General features: G+C 43.4%; 2 protein-coding genes across 3 annotated transcripts; both read right to left on the bottom strand.

The window, feature by feature from the left end:
- Positions 1-644: 644 nt before the first annotated feature.
- Positions 645-16,144, bottom strand: NIPSNAP2 (nipsnap homolog 2). The gene is made up of 10 exons (XM_054166190.1): positions 16,034-16,144; positions 11,215-11,354; positions 11,091-11,136; positions 8,189-8,283; positions 6,323-6,393; positions 5,403-5,543; positions 4,925-4,956; positions 3,580-3,674; positions 2,665-2,748; positions 645-1,828 (listed from the first exon to the last, which is right to left on the bottom strand). Exons 1-10 carry the CDS (start codon positions 16,117-16,119, stop codon positions 1,764-1,766), a joined length of 855 nt encoding a protein of 284 aa, XP_054022165.1. The 5' UTR covers positions 16,120-16,144; the 3' UTR covers positions 645-1,763.
- A 1,642-nt stretch (positions 16,145-17,786) lies between these two features.
- MRPS17 (mitochondrial ribosomal protein S17) lies at positions 17,787-22,542 on the bottom strand. Of its 2 annotated transcripts, none has more exons than XM_009903283.2 (3): positions 22,443-22,542; positions 20,946-21,092; positions 17,787-19,028 (listed from the first exon to the last, which is right to left on the bottom strand). In XM_009903283.2, exons 2-3 carry the CDS (start codon positions 21,066-21,068, stop codon positions 18,738-18,740), a joined length of 414 nt encoding a protein of 137 aa, XP_009901585.2. In that variant the 5' UTR covers positions 21,069-21,092; positions 22,443-22,542; the 3' UTR covers positions 17,787-18,737. The 2 variants fall into 2 exon arrangements, with proteins under 2 accessions (XP_009901585.2, XP_054022903.1); XM_054166928.1 differs by having other exon boundaries at positions 22,395-22,509.
- Positions 22,543-23,569: the final 1,027 nt, after the last annotated feature.

A 23,569-nucleotide genomic window follows, 5' to 3' on the forward strand; every position in this document is an offset into this window, starting at 1 on the left:
TGGGAGGATACTGGGAGAAATAACAAGGACTGGAAGCTGATACTGTCATCCCTTTTTCAGCTCAACAGTAGTCCCAAAAGTCTGGGAATAAAGACAGCCCCAGATGACAGGACTGCTCATGACTGAGTTACAAGAAGGAACAGCTGAAGGTACTTGGTGCACTGAGTAAGCTGAGAACATGAAGCTAACAGAGTACAGAATTTTACTGAGTAAAATTTTGTAAGCACTTAGCCACAGGAGGGAAATTCACAGACAAGAATCAGATGAAATATTGACTTTGTTGAAGATGAAACTCAAGCAAAGGCAAGAGGGAGAAACCCACATGGGAAGAAGAGGAGAAATCAGACCTGAACAACTAAGCATGATGTGTGGAGGAAAACTGAACTGAAAACATAGTTGATATTTATCACCACAGCACTTATGGCCTCTAGAACACTTAGCAAAATGAGATGCAATGGAGATATTGTGAACTCATTTTGGAGCAGAAGAGCAGAAAGCTGGGAAATGCTGGCCCTGACACAGAAGAGTGATGTTGGCTAAGCTGAAATAGTCTGTGAAATTATTCACATTATTCATAGTAAGCACTGCAAGCTGAGAGAAAACACAAGTGGTGCAATACAGAGGAGGTACCAGGAAAATGTGAAAATTAAAAGGATTTTATTGACTGGTATGTTCTTCCTGAAAACTCATTGAAATGTACAAAGTGGACATTCAGGAACTGGTTTGTACATTCTGTATGTTACACTGTAGCCACTTGAAAGAGAGAATATTATTTGCACTTAACAGGATGTTCACATCATTGCAGACACCAAAAGTGTTGAAATAGCCTAGTCTAAAAAGTGAAACCAAAATAGAACTGGACATAATGGGTACACCACTTTATGCCAATCCTATTGACTCAACATGCTCCAGTTTCACACATCAACTCAGAAGTACCTACTGTACAGTAAGTGAAACACCCGACCAAGCATATGTCTGAAGTCACAATTGCTTATTAAATTAAACCCCTTTTCCCAGACCTCCAAGTTATTTGCAGAGATAAAGGTGTTTCACTGAACTTGATCCCCTGCAGAATGCTCAGACACAACCACATCTTGTCAGTATCTCTTTGAACAGCACAGGTTATAGCTGACAGGATTCATTCCAGCTGTAAATACCCACACACGTGTGCCATTAGCTTCAGCACAGCCTTCAGAGTCCCTGCAAACAGAAGACCCCCACTCTGTCCATAAGCTACCACCTGACAAACACTATGAGCCTCAATAAATGACTGCCCATTTCCCAATTAAGAGCTGCTTACTGATTTCAGGCCTGCTAGAACAGCTAGATGTACTCCCAAACTGCCTGAGGGCTTCAGGGCTCTAACATTTTCAGCCAGTATAACGCCACAGAAAGGCCTCAGCAACTCTACCACCCATTCTGCTGCTGAACTCTCAGCACTGCCTGTGGAACAGAAGAATTAAATGCTGTCTGCCATACCTCACCCAAGGAGCTGTCTTGACAGAAGAATTCATGGCTCTCTTTTGTACTTGTTTTCAGTTAACCAACCTTTTCATCACAGCTCTGTATTTCTTGGGTTGCTTTTTTTCCTGGTACAATCCTAAGAGCAAAAGGTCTTTAGGTTCTGAAGAAAAGAGGTCTCTTTTTATAAGCTCAATACAGTACTTTTATATTTCAGACTATGATATACAATGTATACCATAAATTAATTTAAGACAAATACTTGTCACTTTATCTATGTAGGCACAAGTAAATCAGTGACTTTACTGAAGTGGAGAAATCTTCAATGGTATCATGATTCTGGACTCCATTTCCTGAATAAGGGGCACTGAAAAAAAATGGAGACAAGGGTTTAATTTCACTAAGAGAGCTCATTAGCAGGTCTGCACACTCAGTTTGAACAGGTTATCATTGTCTTCAAATTACTCTCCTAGCCAGTGCATGCCAAGTTGTCAGTAACCACCAGCATTCTGTAACTGAAGCAGAGCAGTTTTGAGACCCAAGTCATTTTTAATGTAATCTGCCTGCTCTTTTGAAGGCAAACAGTTCTCTGCCTTTTCACCACAATGGAAGCTGTTTGATATTTTTCTGGTATACTCCCTTTGAAATGTACCCTATGGAAGCCAAAATCTGATGTGCTTAGCACACTTTGCTGAGTTTTGCTCTGAAAGCTATCCCTGATGTCAAAGATCTCCTGGCTTCCAGTTCCAAAGTCTAAATTCCCTTTTCAGAGGAACACATTTAACAAGGCTCCTGTACTTCATGAGCTGTTAGAGGGAATCACTTAATATACAGATAAATGCCACTACTGACTCCCTAAATTTCTGCATGCAAACTTAAACCTTTATGTAAAAGTACAGATCTTCCCCAACACCTTTACACAAAACTGTTGTCCAACAGGAGAGGTGCTTGCATCAAACTCTACTATTTGAAGTAGCAATTATTTACCAACTAGGCAACTTTTCCTAGTTTGAATAATCAACTGCAAAATTCACTTTACAGCTCAGGGAAATGTCCCTCCTTTCCCTGCCAGCAGAAAAATGGACACACAGACAGACACAGCATAGATACAGAACTTTCTATCATGTGAAATACACTCAAGAACAAAAATGATGACCTGCACAAATGTTTGCCACCAGCATTCCAATGAAGTTAATAGGTTACCTGTGTAATAGACTAGCTCATCCCAGCCAGGTTTATGCCAGGCAGCATTCCTTATATCTTCTCTGGTCTGGAGATCTTTGTAAGCTGGTGAGAGAAAACAACAAACAGAAAGCTTAGAAGGAACTTCTTCTCCACATGAATGCACTTCTAGTGCACAATCAGGAGGCTGCCAACACTGGGAAAGAAAAAAATCCGAAGGTCTTCTCCACAAAAAAGAAAAGCTCCCAAACCAATGCAAAAAGAAGGAACTGGGGAAGAGAGAGAATGTCTTAGACACAGGTAAGACAGATAATGCAACAGAGAACAGCAATGCCTGAGTGGTGTCAGATTTCTAATGATGGAATAGAGTATTCTGAATTGTTGAGATGTGAAGATAAAACTGCATGTTCTCTAAACTGAGTATTAGACAGTTGCAATTGTCAAGTTGTAACAACCCTAACATGCAAAGCAGCTAAGCATCTGTGGAGGCTAACACAGAGAGGAAGCCAAACCACTTCACTGTAGTAATGTAAATAAATGCATGACTTTCCTTTTTGTAGGTGTGGTGCATGTGCTGCTTGAAACTAAACTGTAAAACCTGCCTTGAGCATGAATGGGGATGGAGAAAAGAGATAGCAGGATGTGGCTTGGCATGCTTATGATATTGCAAGCAAACAAGCAGTCCCTAATAAGAAAGGGCCAAGAGAAACTGTTGATGGAAAGAGAACAACACATGAAGTGTTCTGCTTGCTTGTTTGAAGAACCTACACAGTCATTAGGAAAATCATCACTGTTGATGTCAAACTAGAAAGCCCTTTTAAAACATTCCTCTGCCTTTTGGGGGGAAAAAAAAAAGGCCTCCTGAACAAAGTCAACAATCAGATAGGGGCTGTTTGAGTGAGAGGAAAAAAAAAAAAGCAGAGAACACAGATTTACCCCAAAGGTGATGAACCATATACAGCTGTCCAATTTGGGAGAAAAATCCTCCAACCGCCTCGTTGTTATCCTGTCGGAAGCGAATTGCACGAGCCCTGCGAAAGAGCAAAGCAGCCATGAACCACAGCAGGTCTGGCTAAGGAAATAGATCATGGAAAGATCTGAAAGGAAGCCAAACTGGTAAACAGCATGTGCAGTACACCTCAGCAATTTAAATCAGCAAGAAAATCTGCAAGACACTGCTTTCCAGCTCCAAATAATTAAAACATACCTAGAGATGAGTTAGAATGAGTTAAAAGGAGAGGCTCACAGTTTTCCTGGACTGTGCATGAATCATTCTTCAGCATCAGATTCAGCATAAAGACAACTGCTGGAGCAGTGTAAAGTGGCAGGATGTTTTCACAGCAGGTTGTTCTAAAAGTAAACCCTTGAGCTGCAGTTCTATTGTCTTTGCCACGCTCATTCACTACACATTTTGTGGTAGGGGAATCCAACTTCTTTTATTTACATACAGCTTTGCTGTGCAGCTGTCCTGTGTAGCATTCCATCATTTGTTGTGTAAATAAAATCAGTATTTCTCCTACCTAGAAATCTGCTGCATCTACTGAACCAGATTGGTTTGACTGTGCCTGTTCTATAAATACTCTAAATTCACTTTATTTAGATGGCTGTCATTAAATAAAAGCCATCAATGGCAACAGCACATCTGAAAACCCAAGCCCTCATCTTTGTCAAAATGACTAAAACCACTCCAAATTGTTTAATTGTCATCCAGCACAACTTCAAGGACAGTGAATGTATATTAAAAGGAACTTAAACTGGTTTTAAATAAGACAGAACCAGAAGTATATACTCCACAGGAGACTGTCTCACATGCTTTTAACCTTTTAAATGTGCTGCTCAATAGCTTCTTAAGGAGCAACTTGACTTTTAAAGATTAAAAGAGCCAAGAATTGCTTATTTAAACTAGAAGTTAGCCAGCTCTTAGTGGTCTTGTGACAGTTGTAAAAGATCAACATGGTCTGGAGGAGTTAATCACCACCCTGCACTAAGCAGTGCTTGCTGCTGAAAATAAATGGTTTCTGCTCTGTTACAGCCAACTAAAAGGGTTATGTGAAGGAAAGCCAAACCACAGAGCCCACAATGTTGTCTGCACACAGAATTCCATTTTCTGTCCTCAAAGCCTAAATTAAAGGTCAAAGAGCTATCTTGCAAGTTGCATAAGCACCAAAGCAGGCCATCAGCTGGGTGACTGAAATGCTTTGGTACCGTTCTGCCACCTCCACTCGGTGATTTTTAAACACACACCTCTCAAATAGAAGGCAAGTGCTAAAGAAACACTTACCAGTAATTTCCCCACTCAATCATTGTTCCAGGCTACAAAAAGAAAACAGACTGTTAAAAGTGGAGTTTCAAGAAGTTAGAACACTTGGCCAATTTTCACCACACTTTCTGCATGGAGAACACTAAGTATTAACCAAATCACTTCCTTCAAGTGATAAGCCTATTAGAACCCTCTGTAATGGCTCTGTTTACTTACTGTCTTGCCTCTTAAGTCACTTGCCTGAAGCTGCCCTCAAACGAAAACACAAAGCTTTCAACCCTGCAGATGTTAGCATCTTGTTGGAGCCTGCCTTCATTTTGGACCCCACACTTTGTGAGAGCAACAGTGCCTCAGACATCAGCTTTGATAAGAACCAGATTTTAAAGCTGAGGTCTGTTTTCCATCGACGCTGCACAAAGACTCTTTGAACATTTTACGACAGCGTAGAGCTGAACCCCCAAAAAAAAAAACAGAAAGAAAAAGGAAAATTTAAACTCACTCTAAGTTGATAGGATCTCAGTTCATAAATATTAGGCCCCTCTCTGGGAACAGGTTCATTCCAGAAGCTAAACTCCAACAGCAACTGGTTCTTGCGGGACAGAAGCATGTTACCTCTTTCCTTGCGGAACTCTGTGAACTCCTAAAACAGCAACATGGTCACTGTCAAACTGGGGATTAGGTTGCACCAACATACAGCAGTGTAACATCCAGGGGCTTAGAGAGAGTTTTTTTAGTGCTGCTTTCACAGAATCATAGAATCACAGAATGGTTTGGGTTGGAAGAGACCTTAAATACCATCTAGTTCCCACCTCCCTGCCACAAAGAGGGACGCCTCCTACTAAACCAGGTTGCTCAAGGCCAAATCCAGCCTGGGTTTGAACACTTCCAGGATTGGAGTCTCTACAACTTTTCTGGGTAACATCTTCCAGAGCCTCACCACTCTCATTTTTGGTTTTGGGACACTGGAATCCTTTAAGCTGTAGAATAATAGAATGGCTTTAGGCTGGAAGGGACCTTAGAGATCATCTGCTCTGACCTTCCTGCCATGGGCAGGGACACCTCTCAACTACACTTGGCTGCTCAAGGCCTCATCCAGCCTGGCCTTGAACACCCCAAGGGAGAAGGCATCCACAACCTCTCTGGGCAGCCTATTCCAGAGTCCCACCAATCCCTACAGATCTCCCTGGAGTGTTAAAAAGCAAGTGCCATGTTAAGTGCAAATGTTCCATAAAATACTCAGATATTAAACTTTGATATTTCTGAAGAGGAGAAGAAATCCTTTTCCAAAGAGTTTATACAGGCAGGGATGAAATATTTAAGTCAAGGTGGGTATCCAAATGTGCAGGGTTTTTGCACTGACTACTTTTTGTCCTTTCCTGAGTGAAAAGAACCAATTCTAACCAAACCAATCCACTTTACCTTATTTTGACGGAGTTTATTCATGACCTCATTGAGAGCTGGGTAACCTCCCTCATATCTCCACAGATGAACTGCAACAGAAAAAAAAAGGAAGCCTGTTTTAAGGGATGTCACAGAGCAGTGTTAAATCTTATGGACTAGCACAGTAAAACAATGCTCTTCATACTACAGAATTATACAAGAAAAAGAAATCAGGTTCAAAAAGAGATTTTCCCTAAAGAATGCACTGCTGCACATTGGAACTTTTTAAGGATAATGGAATCATCTGCTTCTTGACAAGGGCTCTCTTGGGAAATTTTGCAGCCAGCTCCAAAGGTACCAGGGACATTTCTGAAAGGACTTTTTTGTTGCTGTGCTAGTAAAATGTGATGGCTTTATAGCCGAGACCGAGATTCAATTTAAGAGGATGACTTAATTCCAACAATGTGGTTTGTATTTCATCTAAGGGCAACACAGGGGTAGACTTTTTTTTCAGGTCAGCAAATTACTCAAGCACAAAGAGCAGCACACTTTCTGCAGCACATGAAAATGATGCAAATGTTATTTCTGAGGTAAGCATTGCATTAAATAAAGCAGAAGATAATCTAAACATGCTGGAGTTATTGTAATTGCTAGGATTTCCCCCATAAAAAAAACCAACAACTTCAGAACAGGTTTGAGTTTTTCCAAAGCAGTCTCTCGTTAAGAAATCATAACAAATCCCTTTAATAAATCCTAACAAGATTTATTTGCAAGCACTTAGTATCTCAAGGCAAGGATATTTCACCTCAAAGAGTCACAAGGGTTATTTTCTCTCCTCTAGAGCAGCCCTGTGCCTTTTCCAAGAGAGAAAAATAAGCCTACTGTAAGGCACTTCACTGCAAGAGCAAATTCAGCTAGTGTGCCTGCTTCTGCTGCCTCATCCTCAGGGCAAATTCAATATCTCCACTTAATATTAATGGGCACAGGTATTGAACAAGTCCAAACCCCATAATCTGCTTTATTACACTGCTAGAACTGTGGCAGTAAAATCTTTGAGGCAGGCTATGGATACAATTACAGAGACAGTCTGTGTTAATGTCTTACACAGGCGACCAAAGAGCCTTGGCTAAGAAAATCTCTGCTCAGTTGTCTTCATTCCCCAATTTCCCTTTTGACTTTCAGGATTGATTCTCAGGTGTTGTTTGGTTTATCTACTGCTATTTCTTCACATCTGCTCAGTGTTGATATGCCAGTATGTTGTGAATGCAGGAAAAATTCATGAGTACATGAGCATATTCTTTAATAAGGAAGCACTGACATTCATTTTGACTTAGGTTTTTTTGACCCCACTCTGTATGTGTGGCTTCCCTTTCCTCCAACTTCCCAGAACCCAGGAAGCTTTTAAGCTTTTCTGTCTACACTACTTTTTGTACTTCCCTCTGTAGCAGCTCTCCACTGATGTCTAGTCCCAGTATATTTTCAACCTGCAGAGTTAAGCAGGATGAACACAAACAGAAATCTTTTCCTCCTAAGCTTTTACACTGGCCAGCACAAGGCAAACTCTGCTGTTGTAAACCTTTACACTGGGACCTGTGTCCACAAAATATTACAGGACCACATTTTACAAGCATTTCCCCCCACTGCTCATCCACCAGCTAGAAAACATCCAAGTGCATTACCAATAGGACAAATTTCAGGAGTTAAATGCTTTACTGCCAAACACCAAGACAAAAAAGCAAGCACTGTACATGTTAATGCAGGGATTGATAACTGATGCACACACACCCTCACTGGATACATTGCTCAAGGTTTTACTGTCAACAGAGATGATTTAAAGAGAAGAAACCTGCCAAGCACACGTTTCACTTGTATGGTTTTACATTCTGTTGTACTTCTATCTCCTACCAGCCTGATCTTGCTCTCCGTACCACGTGTTCCAAGTCCCCACCAGTGCACATGGGTAGTGTTTTTCTTCATGAATCTTTGGCAGCACCTCTTGACTTGAAAACAAGGAATACAGACACTATGTTGCATTGCCTTCAGGGAGGCTACAGTTGATATGTATAACAAATCACCACACGTTTAGCATTTATGGTACCCCCAAAAAAAATTTCACAAGCTCTACTTTCCAGAAGAGAAAAGCTGAAACACAAAGATCTGCTACACAGGGGAAAAGATGGCTACAAGACTGTGAAAAATTCAGGTAAGTGTTACCATTTCTTAGGCTCTCTGACAGGCACACAGCATGGGAGAATTTGTTTTGATGCAATAAATCACATCTAGCACCCAAAAGGTTATCCAACAGATAAGGAAAATAAATACTAGGAAATCTCACTTACAGAAAGTGCAGCCCAACTACAGGGGTGATCTGCTTTAGCAAAAGCATTTCTTAATCAAGGGAGGTAGAAACAAAACCAGGCAAGGACAGCCTTCTGTACCAATGACAGTGCTATTAATTCTGTGGGCTGAATGAATAAACCCAAGTATTTTGAGAGACCAAATGATGGTTGCACTGCAGAGTGTGAAGCCTGATTGCTTTCCACCATCTCAGAAAGCGGGTTTAGTTTGAGGCAACTTCCCCATGAAAGCACACAGTGGAAGTGCCTTAAACATACCTCTGACACATAATTTGTTTGACTGTTTCCAGTATTTCTACCACGTTTGTTATACTTTTATTCAAGTGGCCTACATTACCACCAGGGAATTCAGTTTTACTGCCTGTCAGCTTGGTTGAGGCACTGTCAGTCAATTAGTCTGGTTGAACTTTGCATTTCAGTTTATTTTCTTCTTCCTGAAAACCTTCTCTTAGTTTGGCTCAGTGAGTCTTTGCACAGTATCAAATATTAAGTAGCAGGCTGATCTTGGGCTGAAAAATCATTCAGTGTGAGTTTTCCTCTTGATTCTGCCACTGACTCTCCAGGTGACCTTGGGCAAAACTCATCACCCATTTGTGCCTCCAGAGTTCTCACTGCACAGTGTAAATAATACCATGACTCTCCAAGGGTGTTTGCAAGGAGGTTTCACCATCAGTTCATTTCTGCAAAGCACAATGAGATCCTAGAAAGGCATCTTTAAATGGGAAGGTTAAATCAATACAATAACCCTAAAATGTTGCAAATGAGAGGAAAACCCCCACACAGAATACCTTATGAACACCAGCTTTCTCCTTTCTAAACCCAACTGCTCCTAATTCTTCAGAAGGGGTGTCCCTATCCACAGCAATTCAAGAAGTGTTCTTTTAATTGTCTTCATTAATTAGTCCTTTCTTTCCACATGCTGACTAACCCTCATTCTGATTTGATACAGAACAAGGAATTAATGCTGACTAATCCTTATTCTGATTTGATACAGAGTAAGAAATTAATCTTTTCATCTTTAATTCAGGGAGAAGAAGAAGGGAAATTCAGAGACTTAGGGTTTGGGGTTTTTTAATTACTCTAACTCTTTTCTCCTTCCCTGGAAGACTCAAACTTGCTTTGGTTTGGAAAGGATAAATCTAACCACAAATCCTTCATCTGATGGCTGTCAGCAGTTTCTTTCTCTTGAAAATGAAAGCCTCTGCTTTCACTCAACATTCAGGAAGCTCAGGAGATAATGTGGAGAAGTGGTTCCCTGTCTTGGGTAGCTGGACATGTTTATATGAAGCTTTTAAACAGAAAGCTTTTTGAATGCTAATTGTGCTTCTCTGTGTATTGATTTTTTTAAACAACAAAGCTAAAAATACCTCATGACTGAATGTACATTTCTGTGTTTGTACAGCAAGGAAACTTTTGGGCTATCTAGGCCCATTTCAAAGTTGAACACAAAGTCACAGATAAGTCAGCTGCCCTACCCATGACTGGGCAGCCAGCTAGTAACAGAGTTGAGGACGTGAACTAGGAGCTGTGAACTTTCCCACCCTCCAGCCCAGCTGGTGTTCTCATCAATACATCACACTATAAAAACTGGGTATTATTATGCTAAGTATGCTTCATTTAAGTGACAAGGTGATCACTGTCAGTGAGAAAGCACTGCTGTGTTGAGACATGAGGCTCACTGCACTTCCAAATTTAAACACACAGCTCTGGAAAAGGCAGTTCACAGAGGAGTGATGGTGTGGGCACAACAGGACTAACATCTCTGCAATTTCATCTTTGAAGTAGTAAATTTTAAATGCTATTAATTCATACATTTTATCAAACACTAACCTTTTGGAAATCCCTTAACAGTCCTGCTCCCTTTGGAGGATATCACCCCACTGCCAAGATCCTATCCATGGATTTGCCCAGCTCTTTAGGAGTAGATCTACTTTTGTAGAAGGACATAGATGAGTTGAGAGGAAGCCAATCCCTGGGGTTTTAAATCTACCTTTTTGGGTTTTTTTAACTTACCAGTGTTCTCTCCCTTTCCTCCCTGTATGCAGACAATAAACACTCAACACATCCCTACACAGCAGCTGGAGTGTGAAGGGCTGGTGTGCCAGGATCTACACACATGGAGCAGCAATTGTAAGACAACTATGGGAAGGGTGAGAGTTATTCCAACAAACATCCCCAGTGTTTTCATAAAAGGCATCATCCTAAATTGCAGCTGAGGAAAATGACATCTCCAAGAAGGAAGATACAGGGGGAACTGAGGAAAGTATCTCTTGCCTTCTCTCTCCAGGAATAATATGTGATCTATTTGACATCACACCTTGAAAGTAAAAGCAGGATTTTTCCACCCCCACCCCCCAGCTAATGATGATGTTTGCCAATTTTCAGGACAGAATAGTCTGTGATCCAACCAACATGCCTAAAACGTGGAAACAGTTAACAGGCACACTTACCAAAGCTTGTTGTAGGCATCTAGAAATTCTGGTTTTACATTGTGAACTGAAACAACAACATTAGGTGAGAAATGCAGGAAGAGAGTAAAGAAATGGTAAGGTTAAATATAAAAATAGCACTCACTCTGTAGTTTATACAGACTGCTGGTCTCTCTTTTGGCTAGAAGGTTGGAGTGAGCATCTTTCCTCGGATCGACTTTGCGAACAAAGAGTGATTTTAACCAACTGTCTTCACGAGGTCTGCTAGCTGAAGATACCAGCCCCCTACACATTAACAAGTACATTATACTGTCACTGAGCAGGCCATGAAAACGCTCACGACACAGGGAAGACAGGCACAACCAAGTTTAAAGCAGACAGCATCATGACACACAGTCACATACACACCTCTCGCTACAGCTTCCCACTGAGCCACTTCACCGCAGGGTAAAGGCAGCCCTTTCCCCACCAAGATTTCAGACACACAGCTCAACGGTTAACCATGCACTATTCCACTCTGGGAATGGGAGGATGGCTGCTTTGCTGCCTATTCACCTCCTTTTTAACCAAGTGTCAGCTCAAGAAAGCTGGGTCTGTCCTGACGTGCACAGAGAAGAGCGAAAAAGAGCAAGAAGTGTGCGTAAGGAGAAATGTGCACAGAAGTGAACGGGAAAGTCACTGCCATATGTTGCTCTGTTGCTCAAATATAGCCCTAAAAAAAGCATCTTTCAGGAGAAAAAACAAATACATTGGAAGTCTAATTTGGGAAAAATGATGAGTGGCAGGAAACAAACAGCCTGCAAATACTCAATTCCCCATTCTGGCAACCATACTATAGGAGGAGTGCAGAGCCACGGTTTTGTACAACATTCAGCATTTCCCTTTCTCTGAAACAGAAGAATTTCACTTTTTTACATCTGATCTTTATGCAGCTTCTGCATGTACACTTACAAAATAACAGCACTTCCCTCTACACCTCAGACTACTCAGAACACTAAAACTTTCATGAAAATGATGTGCTAAAGGAGTTATTCTTCTCTTTTCCAGCTGACAGAAGACCCCTCCGTCACCAAAACCTGTGCAGAAGGACAAGAGGTATTTAACTGATTCTCTCCAAGGTATGACAGGGGGCCCCAAACTCAGACATTTTTCTCTTCTTTCTCACAAAACCCACTTCCTTCAATTTGTCTCTTTTTGACATGGGGTTTCTGCTGAAATACTAAAATATTTCTCTGCTATACTAAAAATGTGGCACTACAGCAGCACTGTAAACCTTTTGCTCTCTCAGAACTCAACTTTTCACCCTGAATTACTGACTGTATTACTACTATATCACTATCCACAAGATAGCTCTCTATCTTCAGCCACAAAGCTGTCTCTTCCAGATATCAAAAGTCTGTGACAGTCATTTAAGGAATAAATACATAAAATTAAAGAAGACAGAATGGAAAGAAAGCATAAAAAAAGAAGAAAAGGAAAGAAAGGAAGGAAAGGAAGGAAAGGAAGGAAAGAAAGGGAGGAAAGAAAACAAGGAAAGGAAAGGAAAGGAAGGAAAGAAAGGAAGGAAGGAAAGGAAGGAAAGAAAGGAAAAGGAAAAGGGAAAAGGATAGGAAAAGGAGAAAAGGAAAAGGAGAAAAGGAAAAAGAGAAAAGGAAAAGGAGAAAAGGAAAAGGAGAAAAGGAAAAGGAGAAAAGGAAAAGGAGAAAAGGAAAAGGGAAAAAGGAAAAGGGAAAAAGGAAAAGGGAAAGGGGAAAGGGGAAAAAGGAAAGGGAAAAAAGAAAAAAGGGGGAAAGGAAAGAAGGGGGGGAAAGAAAAAAGGAAAAAGAAAGGAAAACAGTAAGAAAAGAAAGAGTGCAAGAAAAGAAAGAAACAGGGAAAGGAAAGAAAATCTCAACTGCCTTTGGGAAAAAAAATCTCTTCAAGACCACGCCTGCCTGCATTACACAAAAGTAGTTCACACCAGCAGTGGTTTTCAACAACCAACCTTCTAGCCCTAGTGTCTGAAAATAACATCATGAATTGGTTCACCCTGTGGAAGCAGAAGAATGTTTCATAGCAGAGAAATGACCAGAACTGCTTCTTCAAAGTTAAGAAGCAGTTTGGTAATTGGTAAAAATACCTTATGGTGCAGGTACTGAAAAGGAGGCCTCCTCTGGCCCTAGGCAAATGCACAAATATGTTCTGTGCTGCAAGCTAAGCAGCTATTCCTGAGGACAAGCATTTCAAAGGCCATTTTCCATCACAAGGCTGCTGCTAGAATAGAAGGCAGGCGGCTGCCTGGAGTAGAGAGATCTCTGATCTTGGCTGGAGGTGAGGCACAGGTTGTCACAGCTACATCAGGTGCCACAGGAACACAAACTGTTCCAGATGACCTAATAAATCCAAGTGGTTTTTAAAAGCTCCCTCAAAATAAGCACTAATGCTCACTGGACAGCAAACAGGGCTCTGGCACACAGAATCCAATCCCAGTCCTGCAGTGCCCATTTTTGCAACTCAGACCTGTAAACTATTGCTGTTTCTTCCCCTTTATTAATGGAGTTAGCAAATTAATAACTCTTTTCTACGAAGATTATTGTTTGCAGCAAACTTGGAAGATTAAAAAGACCAAGAATTATGTTGCTGGGGTTTTTTTGGTGAACCAGCTTTATCAGCAGCAAAAGTAAGCTGGAGTTACAGGGATAACACCAAAAAGCCAATTCCTCTGCTATAAGGGGAATCTCATGACTTGAATGTTAAACTGCTCCTAAAACTGGAGGTACATGGAATTTTCAATACAATAGAGTGAGTCATGCTTTACATTTCTGCAAAATCTTCTACCCTACAGTGGTAAAGCTCCCCATGAAGTGTGACTAATAAATCATGACTAAATACACACTCAGCACACGATAAAACATGGTAACAGCCCAAGTTTGATAAAACAGATAGCCAGTGCACCCAGTTTGAGCTGCTGGGGCCTTGTTTCTAATCTATATCCTCAGAGACTGGTGTCCTTCTAGGCATCCACAAATCAGGCAGTCCTGAACTGGTTCACTTGGGTGGGCACTATGCACCCAAGATAAGCTCGGAACTAGGGGAGCAAATTCATGTCTTTGGCCTGCCAGTTGTGGGCACCGACCACAAATTATTGCAAAACTAATCCACCACCAAAAGATCTGCTTTTAACTTCTTAACATTATTACTGTAGCTGTTCATAGATTCATAGAGTGGTTTGGGTTGGAAGGGAACTTAAAATACCATCTAGTTTCAACCCTCCTGCCACGGGCAGGGACACCTTCCACCAGACCAGGTCACTCCAGGCCTCATTCAGCCTGGCCTTGCTGGATTCAAATTGATCCAAACCCCAAGTACCACTGATGAAAATGTGAATATACACAGAGAATGACTCCCACTGTATGCAAGTGCCTTCACACTTCACTTTTTTATTTTGTTCTCTGGGATTAATCAGTTTTCATGCACTTTCTTAAGGCACTGCTTGACTCTGCCAACAAATTCTTATGCTGCAAATGTTACCTATGGGCTTGGCTTTCTTGGTTTTGTATGAACACAAAAGGCTAACACAGAGTAGCTTGCTTAGATTACAAATGGTGAAAAGATTTCTATCCCACTCAGCTTCTGCTTTAGCACAGAACATAAACTAGTGGGAGATACCATGTCAAATATTTAGATTTTGAAGAAACTCGTGTCTGCCTGGAAGAGAAAGAAAAACAACTTGGCTGTTATAGACAGGTTTAGATCTGTGATCTATACAGGTGTCAAAAGTTTATTTGAAACTAAAAGAAAATACCCAAACATGCACAGAAAATCTCCTAACATCTCCTCTGTACAACTTGCCCCATTCCTGTTTCAAAAAGCTGCTTGCACAGGAGGTGCTGGTCATTCTGAGGCTTGAAGCAGCAGCTTTCCCTGTTTCAAAGAAAGGGAGTTAAGATGTGCACAGACCCATTGCAGCTTGGCAGCTTGTCTCCAGCATCCTAGGCATGTGTGTACATCTGTGTGTGTGTATCCATGTCTGACCTTTCACACATCAGATGTGGGCATGCAAATGTCTGCACCCCAAAACTCGATGGATGTGTCTCTGTCCTGACACCCAGGGCTTGCATGCACAAACAGCCCAGCTCCTAAGGGAAGTATGGATTCGTGTGCCCTGACACCCAAGGAGTGCACACACATGCTGAGGTCCAGGTGTGCACCATGAAGGTGGGAAGATGCTGGTGTGTGCAGCCATGCACCCTGACACCGGGGGAGGCACGGATGTCAGGCAGGGACACAGCCTTGCGCTATAAACATGGAGTGGTTGTGCATCCTGACACCAAGGGGTGCTGTGCGTGCAGCCATGCACCCCAGGAGAGAGGACATGAGATGCTAGGTGGCCGTGCACCCTGCTGCCTGGTGGAGTTGGGATGCATCGGAGCTGTATACTCTGATCCTGGAGAGCTATCTGGGAGCAGAGCATCCATACCCCTCAACACCAGGCGCAAGGTGTGCAGGGTGGGTGTGCAGCCCGACACTCCGCGATACGTGACAGTGGGGTGCCTGTGCACCCTGATGCCTGCAGAGATGGAGTGTCCCTGCAGCCTGAGCCCGGGGGACAGGCGGCAGGTGGTGGCGGGCACCCCGTCCCCGGCGGGGCAGGGCAGGGGTGCGAGGCGGTGGGTCACCGGCGGGGCCACCGCTCCCTCCCAGGGGCGAACTTGGAGGAAGGTGGAGAAGGGACTGGCCTTAGCGTCCATGACCTTGAAGGACAGCCCGAGCAGGTCGCACACCCCGCCCCACGGGAGGGCAGCGGGCCCGGCCCGTCACCTGCTCCGGCGAGCGGGGCGCCATTTCCAGTCAGAAAAGAGGAGGGGAAGGGGGGGGGGGGAAACCTACGCCGCGGGGTCGAGGGGAGGCGCGGGCAGCGTCGGCTTTGTCTCCAGCCTCCCCAGGCGGCCCTCTCCCGCCCGCCTCACCCCCTCAGGGCTCACCTGAGGGCCAGGCCGCTGCCGGGCGGGAGACGCGGCACGGCGCTGGCTCCCGCCAGGCTCCCCCGCAGCAGCACTCGCGCCGCCATCTTGCTCCGGCCGCCTCCCTCCTGGGCCGGGGCTGGGCTGACCGCTGTAGCGCCGCCGCCGGGCACCAGGGGCGCACCGCAGAGGGGAAGGCAGCGGCGCGCATGCGCGGGCGACCCGGGGCTGGACCCCAGGGCCCCCAGTGGCGCTCGGCCTTGGGGTCAGCGCAGGCCCAGGTTTAGTTTTCACTGAGAAAAACGCTGAAGAAAGCGCCCAGGCATTTTTAATTTTTTTTTTGTTTGTTTTTTTAAATCACGTACGAAAACGTGTTTCTTATTTCTCAAACGAATGTTTCACCCATAGGGAGCTGAGATGTTTTCTTCGCTCTGTTCCAGTGGCACCAGTATTGCATTGAGCTAAACTGGTGGTGTGTGTTAGGACCAGATCTCAAAATAATTCAAGAACAAACTTACAATAAGGGTAATAGTTAAAAGGCCCCTTCTGAAAGCAACTAGCAAATACAATGTGCAAAGCTTGTCTTTCTGTATATGACTTACATAAAAGTTTCTGTCATTTCCCTGGGCAGTTTCCATTGTCATTTTGTGAGAGGCCAGCACACATGATGGGTTTTAACATCAGCAAAGTACAGTGCTTGTGGTGCCACTTCAAAATCAGTGCCATTATTCCTCTACAATCCAGCTACACTCAGGCTGTGTACATTTAATCCCATCTTGGTCTGACAGTAGCTTGAGTTCTTGAGCAACACCCCCAGAGTTTTCTTGTAAACTGAAAAACCTGTGATGAATCAATTTTAGGGAAAAAAAAACAACACAACACCCTACAACATTTTCACAGCCTCTCAAAAAAAAAAAAAAGAAAATACAGAGAAGGGTTTCATTCTACAATTAGATATAGATGCAACTCGCTCAGCAAGAAGGAAATCTTTCTTCTAAACAAAACACTCACATCCCATGTATTGAGGGTCAAGCTCCTTCAATGCCCTTTCTGATAAAAGGTACTTCCTACAGCCCATGACCACATTCTAGCCTGGGTCTGATTTCTCTCAATCTCTGCAGCAGGTAAGTTTCACATTTTGCATTCACTAGAGCTGGAGTCAGAGCCCAGGTTTCCTTTCATGTTGATGGGAACTTAATCAGCCAGCTGCAGTTACTAAGTGATTTACATAAACCTAAACCACTTCAGCAAATCTACTAGCAAGAACAACCTACAGCCATATGTTTAAGGCACTTCCTCAAAGTCAGAGACCATGCTCACGTTATTAACTTACACAGACATTTGAATCAAGGTGTCTTTGACATCCAAGCTTACTGATTCGACAGGATAGTACTGGAGGACCAGCATTGAAAGAGCTGTGTTTTCTGGTTTGAAGCACAAAAGAAAATTAAACTTTCTCATTCTTCCTGGCCAAAAATTTGCTGAGTTCAATTGGACTTTGTTAACAGTATGCAGGCAGCTGAAAATGATTTTGTGCAGGTGAAGGAAGATAAAGGGCAAATGATTTATGCCACTGAGAATGGAAGAGAACAGAACTGATACTAGTGCAAGCTGGCTCAGTTTCTTAAAAGATAATTTAGGTCAGAGGAACTCTGTTCAGACACACCTTATTTAGCTTCTGATCTTGAAGACCAACGATGTAAATAGCCACTTCAAAAAGGATTTCTTGTAGCTTTAATATAGCACCCTCTCCTCCATACAGGGGATGCTGTCCCCAAAAATGCTGGAGTTTGAGGCAGAAGTGCCTTTAGATCTGAATAAAAAGTCAGCAACACCAGGCTGCTGCTACAGCTGCACACTTAGTCTGTTTTATGTCCTGAAGACACAACACCAGATCCCCAGAGCTGTAGCAGGAAAAAGTCATCTTTAATCATTAACGGCAATGGCCTTCTAGTTTCATATTGAAGTATGCAGAAAATCTGCACCTGTCTCTCTCCAAAAATGTGATGTTTTAATTAGCTTTGTGATGGGACTAAATCTAACCATCTACCACTTTGGCTTAGTATTCTCATCAGCTTCTATCTCCTGATGGCAGTTCAAAAAAGTCCATCTCTACCAGAAACAAATACTTCTTTGGACAGGTTACAAAGATAATCATGCTGAGCTACCCAAAGTTTTTATTCTCACCTTACTACCATTAGAAAGGCTGTGTTTTTATTACACATTTTAGGAGATAGAAGGTACTGCAATGTAGTATGAGTGACTGTAACAGGAAATAAGGACACATGCAGATAAACTGGTTTTAAAATTCTACACTTCCTCTCAAAAGGTTTAATAGCATTAGCTGAAGTAATCCTACAAGCCACAGAAGACTGTCTGAATACAGAACCATCAAGGTAATGATCCTCCCACCAAACTTAAATGTTATATGCAGTTGTATCCTTGTCTTTCTCAACACAAAGAACCATTTGAAGCAAGCAGCTGGCTGCTGAAATTTGTCAAAGCTCGGAGCAGAACTACATGCAACAAAATGAAGTGTTAACACTAAACTCACATTTTCTCTTTCATGAAAAGATTTGAGGTGCCTCTCAATCTGTTCTCATCAGCAACTATGTTTACTACTTGTCTACAGATTTCACTGCAATATTTAACATACAACAGCAGGGCCCAAACCATCCCTGACAGACAAGCTGAGAAGCCCTCTGTTTAAATGTTTTCCCCCCCACTATTTGTCTGTTGAACAAACTTTAAGTTCCTGCAGTTTTTCACTCAGATAGGTGGTATCTGCCTCTGTCAGGTTTTCTGAATCTGACAGATTTTCAAGGAATCTGGTTCCAGCACAGGGCTTTCCTGTTATTGGATCTATCACATTTCCAACCTTGAAAACAATTTCAGCCAGTTCATGTTTCACATGTTTGCTCCTTCTCTCAGGCAAAGCTTTCAGAAGAACAATGTCTCCAACAACACACTGCTGCAACGGGTCATGGGCAAAATAGGTTTTTCGTTTGTTAAAGAACTGTAGGAGGAAAAAAAAAGGAAACCTTGGCATTAGATTGCAAGATTAAGCAATTGGTAAATACAAAGTTAACATAAACCAAGCTTAATTTCACTAAGGAAAGGTAAAAGTAGTATTTTTCTAATGGGATTCAGTTTGGATCATGAAGTGCACAGAACTGTGCACTCTGTTTTTCCAAGAAAGCACAGCACTACCCTTCCCTGACAAGCTCTCTGGTGTCAGGATGTTGTTGCCAACCAAGCCCACAGAACAGCAAAAAGGAAAAAAAATAAGCCAAGCACAAAGAGCTGTCCATAGTGATACAGATAGCTACAGGTAAAAATAACAAGCTCTTCACATAGCTTCCCTTTCCTAGCATCACCACTTTCCACCACTTTCCAGCCTCTCTGCTCTCTAGTTACCTTTTCCTCTCCTTAAGACATCTCACAGCAACATTTACAGAGAAAAGCTCTTCCAAGCTCAACAACTTTCCTGTGCAGTCCACACTTCATAACTGATGTTAGTTATTATTCATCCCTAATACATCTGAAGTTCATCACCTCAAAGAAATCAGTAATTGGAAGTTTGTCATCTCAGAGGGTTTTTTTTTAACTCAAGTTCTTTTGTATAAAAATTAAACATTAATTCTTACTGGAACTTATGAATTCAGAATCTTTCTTTTAGGAATTATATTATCAGGTTCTTCTATGGGATAATGCAGAGACTGGGGTCCCTAAGACCTATTATCTAATCCTGAGTCTACCTTTAATCTTCTGTTCATTAAAGGCAAGTTAGCACTGCTGTCGTGGTACGTGTACCATGCAACCCCACGCAGTGCTACAGGCTGGGGTCAGAGTGGCTGGAGAGCGGCCAGGCAGAAAGGGACCTGAGGGTCCTGGTTGATAGTAGGCTGTACATGAGCCAGCAGTGTGCCCAGGTGGCCAAGAGGGCCAGTGGCATCCTGGCCTGTATCGGGAACAGTGTGGCCAGCAGGAGCAGGGAGACCATTCTGCCCCTGTACTCAGCACTGGTTAGGTCACACAGCCCTGTGAGGAGAGGCTGAGGGAGCTGGGGTTGCTTAGCCTGGAGAAGAGAAGGCTCAGGGGGGACCTTATTGCTCTCTACAACTGCCTGAAGGGAGGTTGTAGCCACGTGGGGGTTGGTCTCTTCTCCCAGGCAACCAGCACCAGAACAAGAGGACACAGTCTCAAGCTGCATCAGGGGAAGTTTAGGCTGGATGTTAGGAAGAAGTTCTTCAGAGAAAGAGAGATTGGCCATTGGAATGTGCTGCCCAGGGAGTCACCATCACTGGAGGTGTTTAGGGAGAGACTTAATGGGGTGCTTGGTGCCATGTTTTAGTTGATTAGATGGTGTTGGATAATAGGTTGGACTCTATGATCGCAAAGGTCTCTTCCAACCTGGTTAATTCTATTCTATTCTACCATCTAAAATTGAAGGAAATGCTAATTTTCACTTACTTGCTTGGAATGCACAATTAGAAGTGATAAAAGCGAAGACTGTACAGCACATCACAGTACAAACACCAGGCAGGCTTGCAATTATGCACACAGGAAAACTGCTACAGATTTTACAGTAAAAGTGACTAACATAATGTCAAGCTTCCAAAACAAAGCACATTCCAAATCAGTAGGAAAATCTAAACCTAAGCGTGAAACAACAAAAACTTACCTTCTCAACTGACATCAAATGAAGTACATTAACAAAGCACTTCAAAGAAATACATGTAGCAGCTAATTTGTAAGGAAGTGTCCTCACAACACATCACTTTGCAGCCAGCCCACAACCAAATTCTTAAGCAGGAATTTGCATTAAGAGCTATCAAAAAATCTTAAGAGGAGGCAAATCAATGAAACATTCCTCCACACAGTACAAAAAAAACCACAACCATGCAACACAAATTTGTTTACCAGCCTTTACCTTCAGTAAGTAAGGATCTAGCACCAGCCTTGTCACTCTCACTTTGGCAGTTTTCTGCATTTTGGTTCCTATCACTTTCCCTACTATCCATTTTGCATGGACAGCTCCTCGTGGCACAGACATCGTTTAGTTATGGTCATCCAGTGCCTGCCAACAAGTAAGCAGACATGTTAGTGCAACCAAAAAGACAACAAGTTTTTGATCAATGCCAACATTTTCATTATTTCTGACTAGCAGCTTAATTAGGTTGTTTTGTTGGAAAAACAGGGGAGATAGAAGCAGCTCAAAGCACCTTACATTGCACTATCTCAGCTCTGTTTCGTGGTATAAGGAGGGATATGAACATGACCCCATTATCAGGGAAAGTCACCTCAGGATGCCAATAAAACCAGACATCAGAGTATGAGGAGGTGACCTTATCCCACAAAGCCCACACAATTCCTCTGAATTGTACCAGTTGTTACATAGACAACACAGACATGTAGCTGTGGACATTATTATGAATTTAACTCACACTCCAGCACTTGGTTTTGCTGGACACCTGTTAACCAGGTCTGTATATGTCTAGAGTTAACTCAAACAGGGAGAGGCTTATAACTTCTGTTCAGGAAGTCACTTGCTTCTGTGCATCTCACTATTAGCTAAGATGATGAAACTCAAGAAAGGTAGTAAGCTTTCCAAAGCATAAAATGCATACCAGAGAGCTGCCTGACCTACAGCAAGTGTAATCATTTTGGAACTAGTTCTTTCCTGCAAGTAATTATACCTCATTACCTTATTTGTTTTAATCAGGAAGAACTTTCTATATCACTCTTACAAGTGTCATGGGCAATACAGCCAGCTAAACATTAGAAGACTCGAACCAATATTAAAAGTGATGAGGACCAGTGGGTTTACTCTCCCACACCTACTAAGCACAAGCAGCACCTGTTGAACTCTCCATCTATGCATTTTGCAAGACTAAATGACACTGGCTTTGATGCTGCAACACATCAAAAGAAAAGTTTAGGGCTACAGAGACACATCCATAGGATGAAATGCTTCAGGCAACAATGCTCGGGGTTACTTTTGCCATCCTTGACTCAGCTGTGTGAGCCAAAGGGCTGGAGGAGTGAGTGTCAAACAGGACTAACCGCCAGCAACCAGTGACCAGGCCGGGGAGAGGCAAACACGCGGCAGATAAGCAACACACATCGAGCACAAGGGAGCTACCAGGAAGATAGGAGCCAGACAGGTCTACTGAGCGTCTCTCAGCGAAGATAAAGGATAAAAGAGAAAGCTTAAAGAGACTGGGAGCCATTCCCTCCTTGGCTCTCCGCACCAGGCCCGGCCTCAGCAGCCTGTCAGCAGGGCTGAGAAGAACGCCTAGTCCTGCAGGCACCGGGCCTCAGCTCAGCAGCTCAGCGCCTCAGCCACCTCCGCGAGAGCAGCCTAGTGAGAGACTCGTACCCTGGTCCCTTGCCGAGGCCCCACCACAACCAACCCTCAGCCTCTCACCGCCGCCGCCGCGCCGCAGGAACCGGAGTCGGAAGGAGTTGGAGCTAGGGCCGGAAGCGCCGCGCGGCAGCGGGGCCGGCAGCGGTGGGCGGAGCCTCGGCAGGCTTTAAAGGCGCAGGCCGCGGCCCTGCCCCGGCAGTGGGCGGGAAGGGGGCGTTGTCTCGCCGCCTGTGTGGTGCTTGTGAGGTGCCTCAGCGCGCAGCGAGAGGCTAAAGCCAGCAGAAATGCGGTTTTCTTCCTTTCCTAGGCTAAAGGGGACAGGGGCCTTGCCTGCAGCCAGGGGGGGGGGGGGTGCCTGCTGTGGGGCCTGTCCGCATAGGATCTGTTCCTTTTCTGGGGAGACCTGTACTACCCCTGGCTCCTGCGGGCTCCCATAGTGAGCCCAGCCTGATTTTTGGTATAAACCGATCTGAGTGCTACATTCAGCAGCAATGTGTTGTGCTGCGGGGCTGGACGTGACCTGGAGCAGGCCTCCATCCAGAGGCACGAGAAGGAGGTGAGGAGGTGGAGGTGTGAGAGCTGAGAGGCCAATTCGTGCTCTGCATTTCAGGGAGTGAAGCTGAGTGCAGTGTTGTAGCTGCATGGGACTGAGGTCTGTTTGCAGAGGGTTTAGTTTTGTGCTCTGCCATGTTCTGTTACCTATAAGAGCCACATCTTGAAGGCTCTCCGTGTGAAGCTGGAATAATTGTAGCACCTGAAGTGAGAGCTGGCCTGTTTCTTTGCTTATCCATACCCTGGCAGAAAGTCCATTTCTGTAGATTTGTATCTAAAATTAAAAGTAGGGGTGAAAAAACCAAACCAACATACAAACTGAATGATGACAGAAAAGCTTTTAGTGTTGCCATTGCCTTTGAGGTAATGTGGCAGCTCTTAGAGCTTGTGGTCTCTGTTCCTGCAACTTCAGGCTGAGGCCATCCCCTTTTCCATTTAGCTGTGTTTATTTGTGTTTTTCTGATGGTAAGTGTTTTGGCTTCTGACCACTTTCCAGGTCTGTTCTCTTCGGGCTTTATTGTCCTATAGCTTCTTGCAGCAGGAAAAGGGCAGGTAGGGAATTGCATTTGTTTCATAGAGCACCAGCGTGCAGCTTCCCTTTTAAGGTAGCTGGGTATGGTGGCAACAGGCTGCTC

This window comes from Dryobates pubescens, chromosome 13, assembly GCF_014839835.1.
Source record: "Dryobates pubescens isolate bDryPub1 chromosome 13, bDryPub1.pri, whole genome shotgun sequence".
In the NCBI taxonomy this organism is placed as follows: Eukaryota; Metazoa; Chordata; class Aves; order Piciformes; family Picidae; genus Dryobates; species Dryobates pubescens.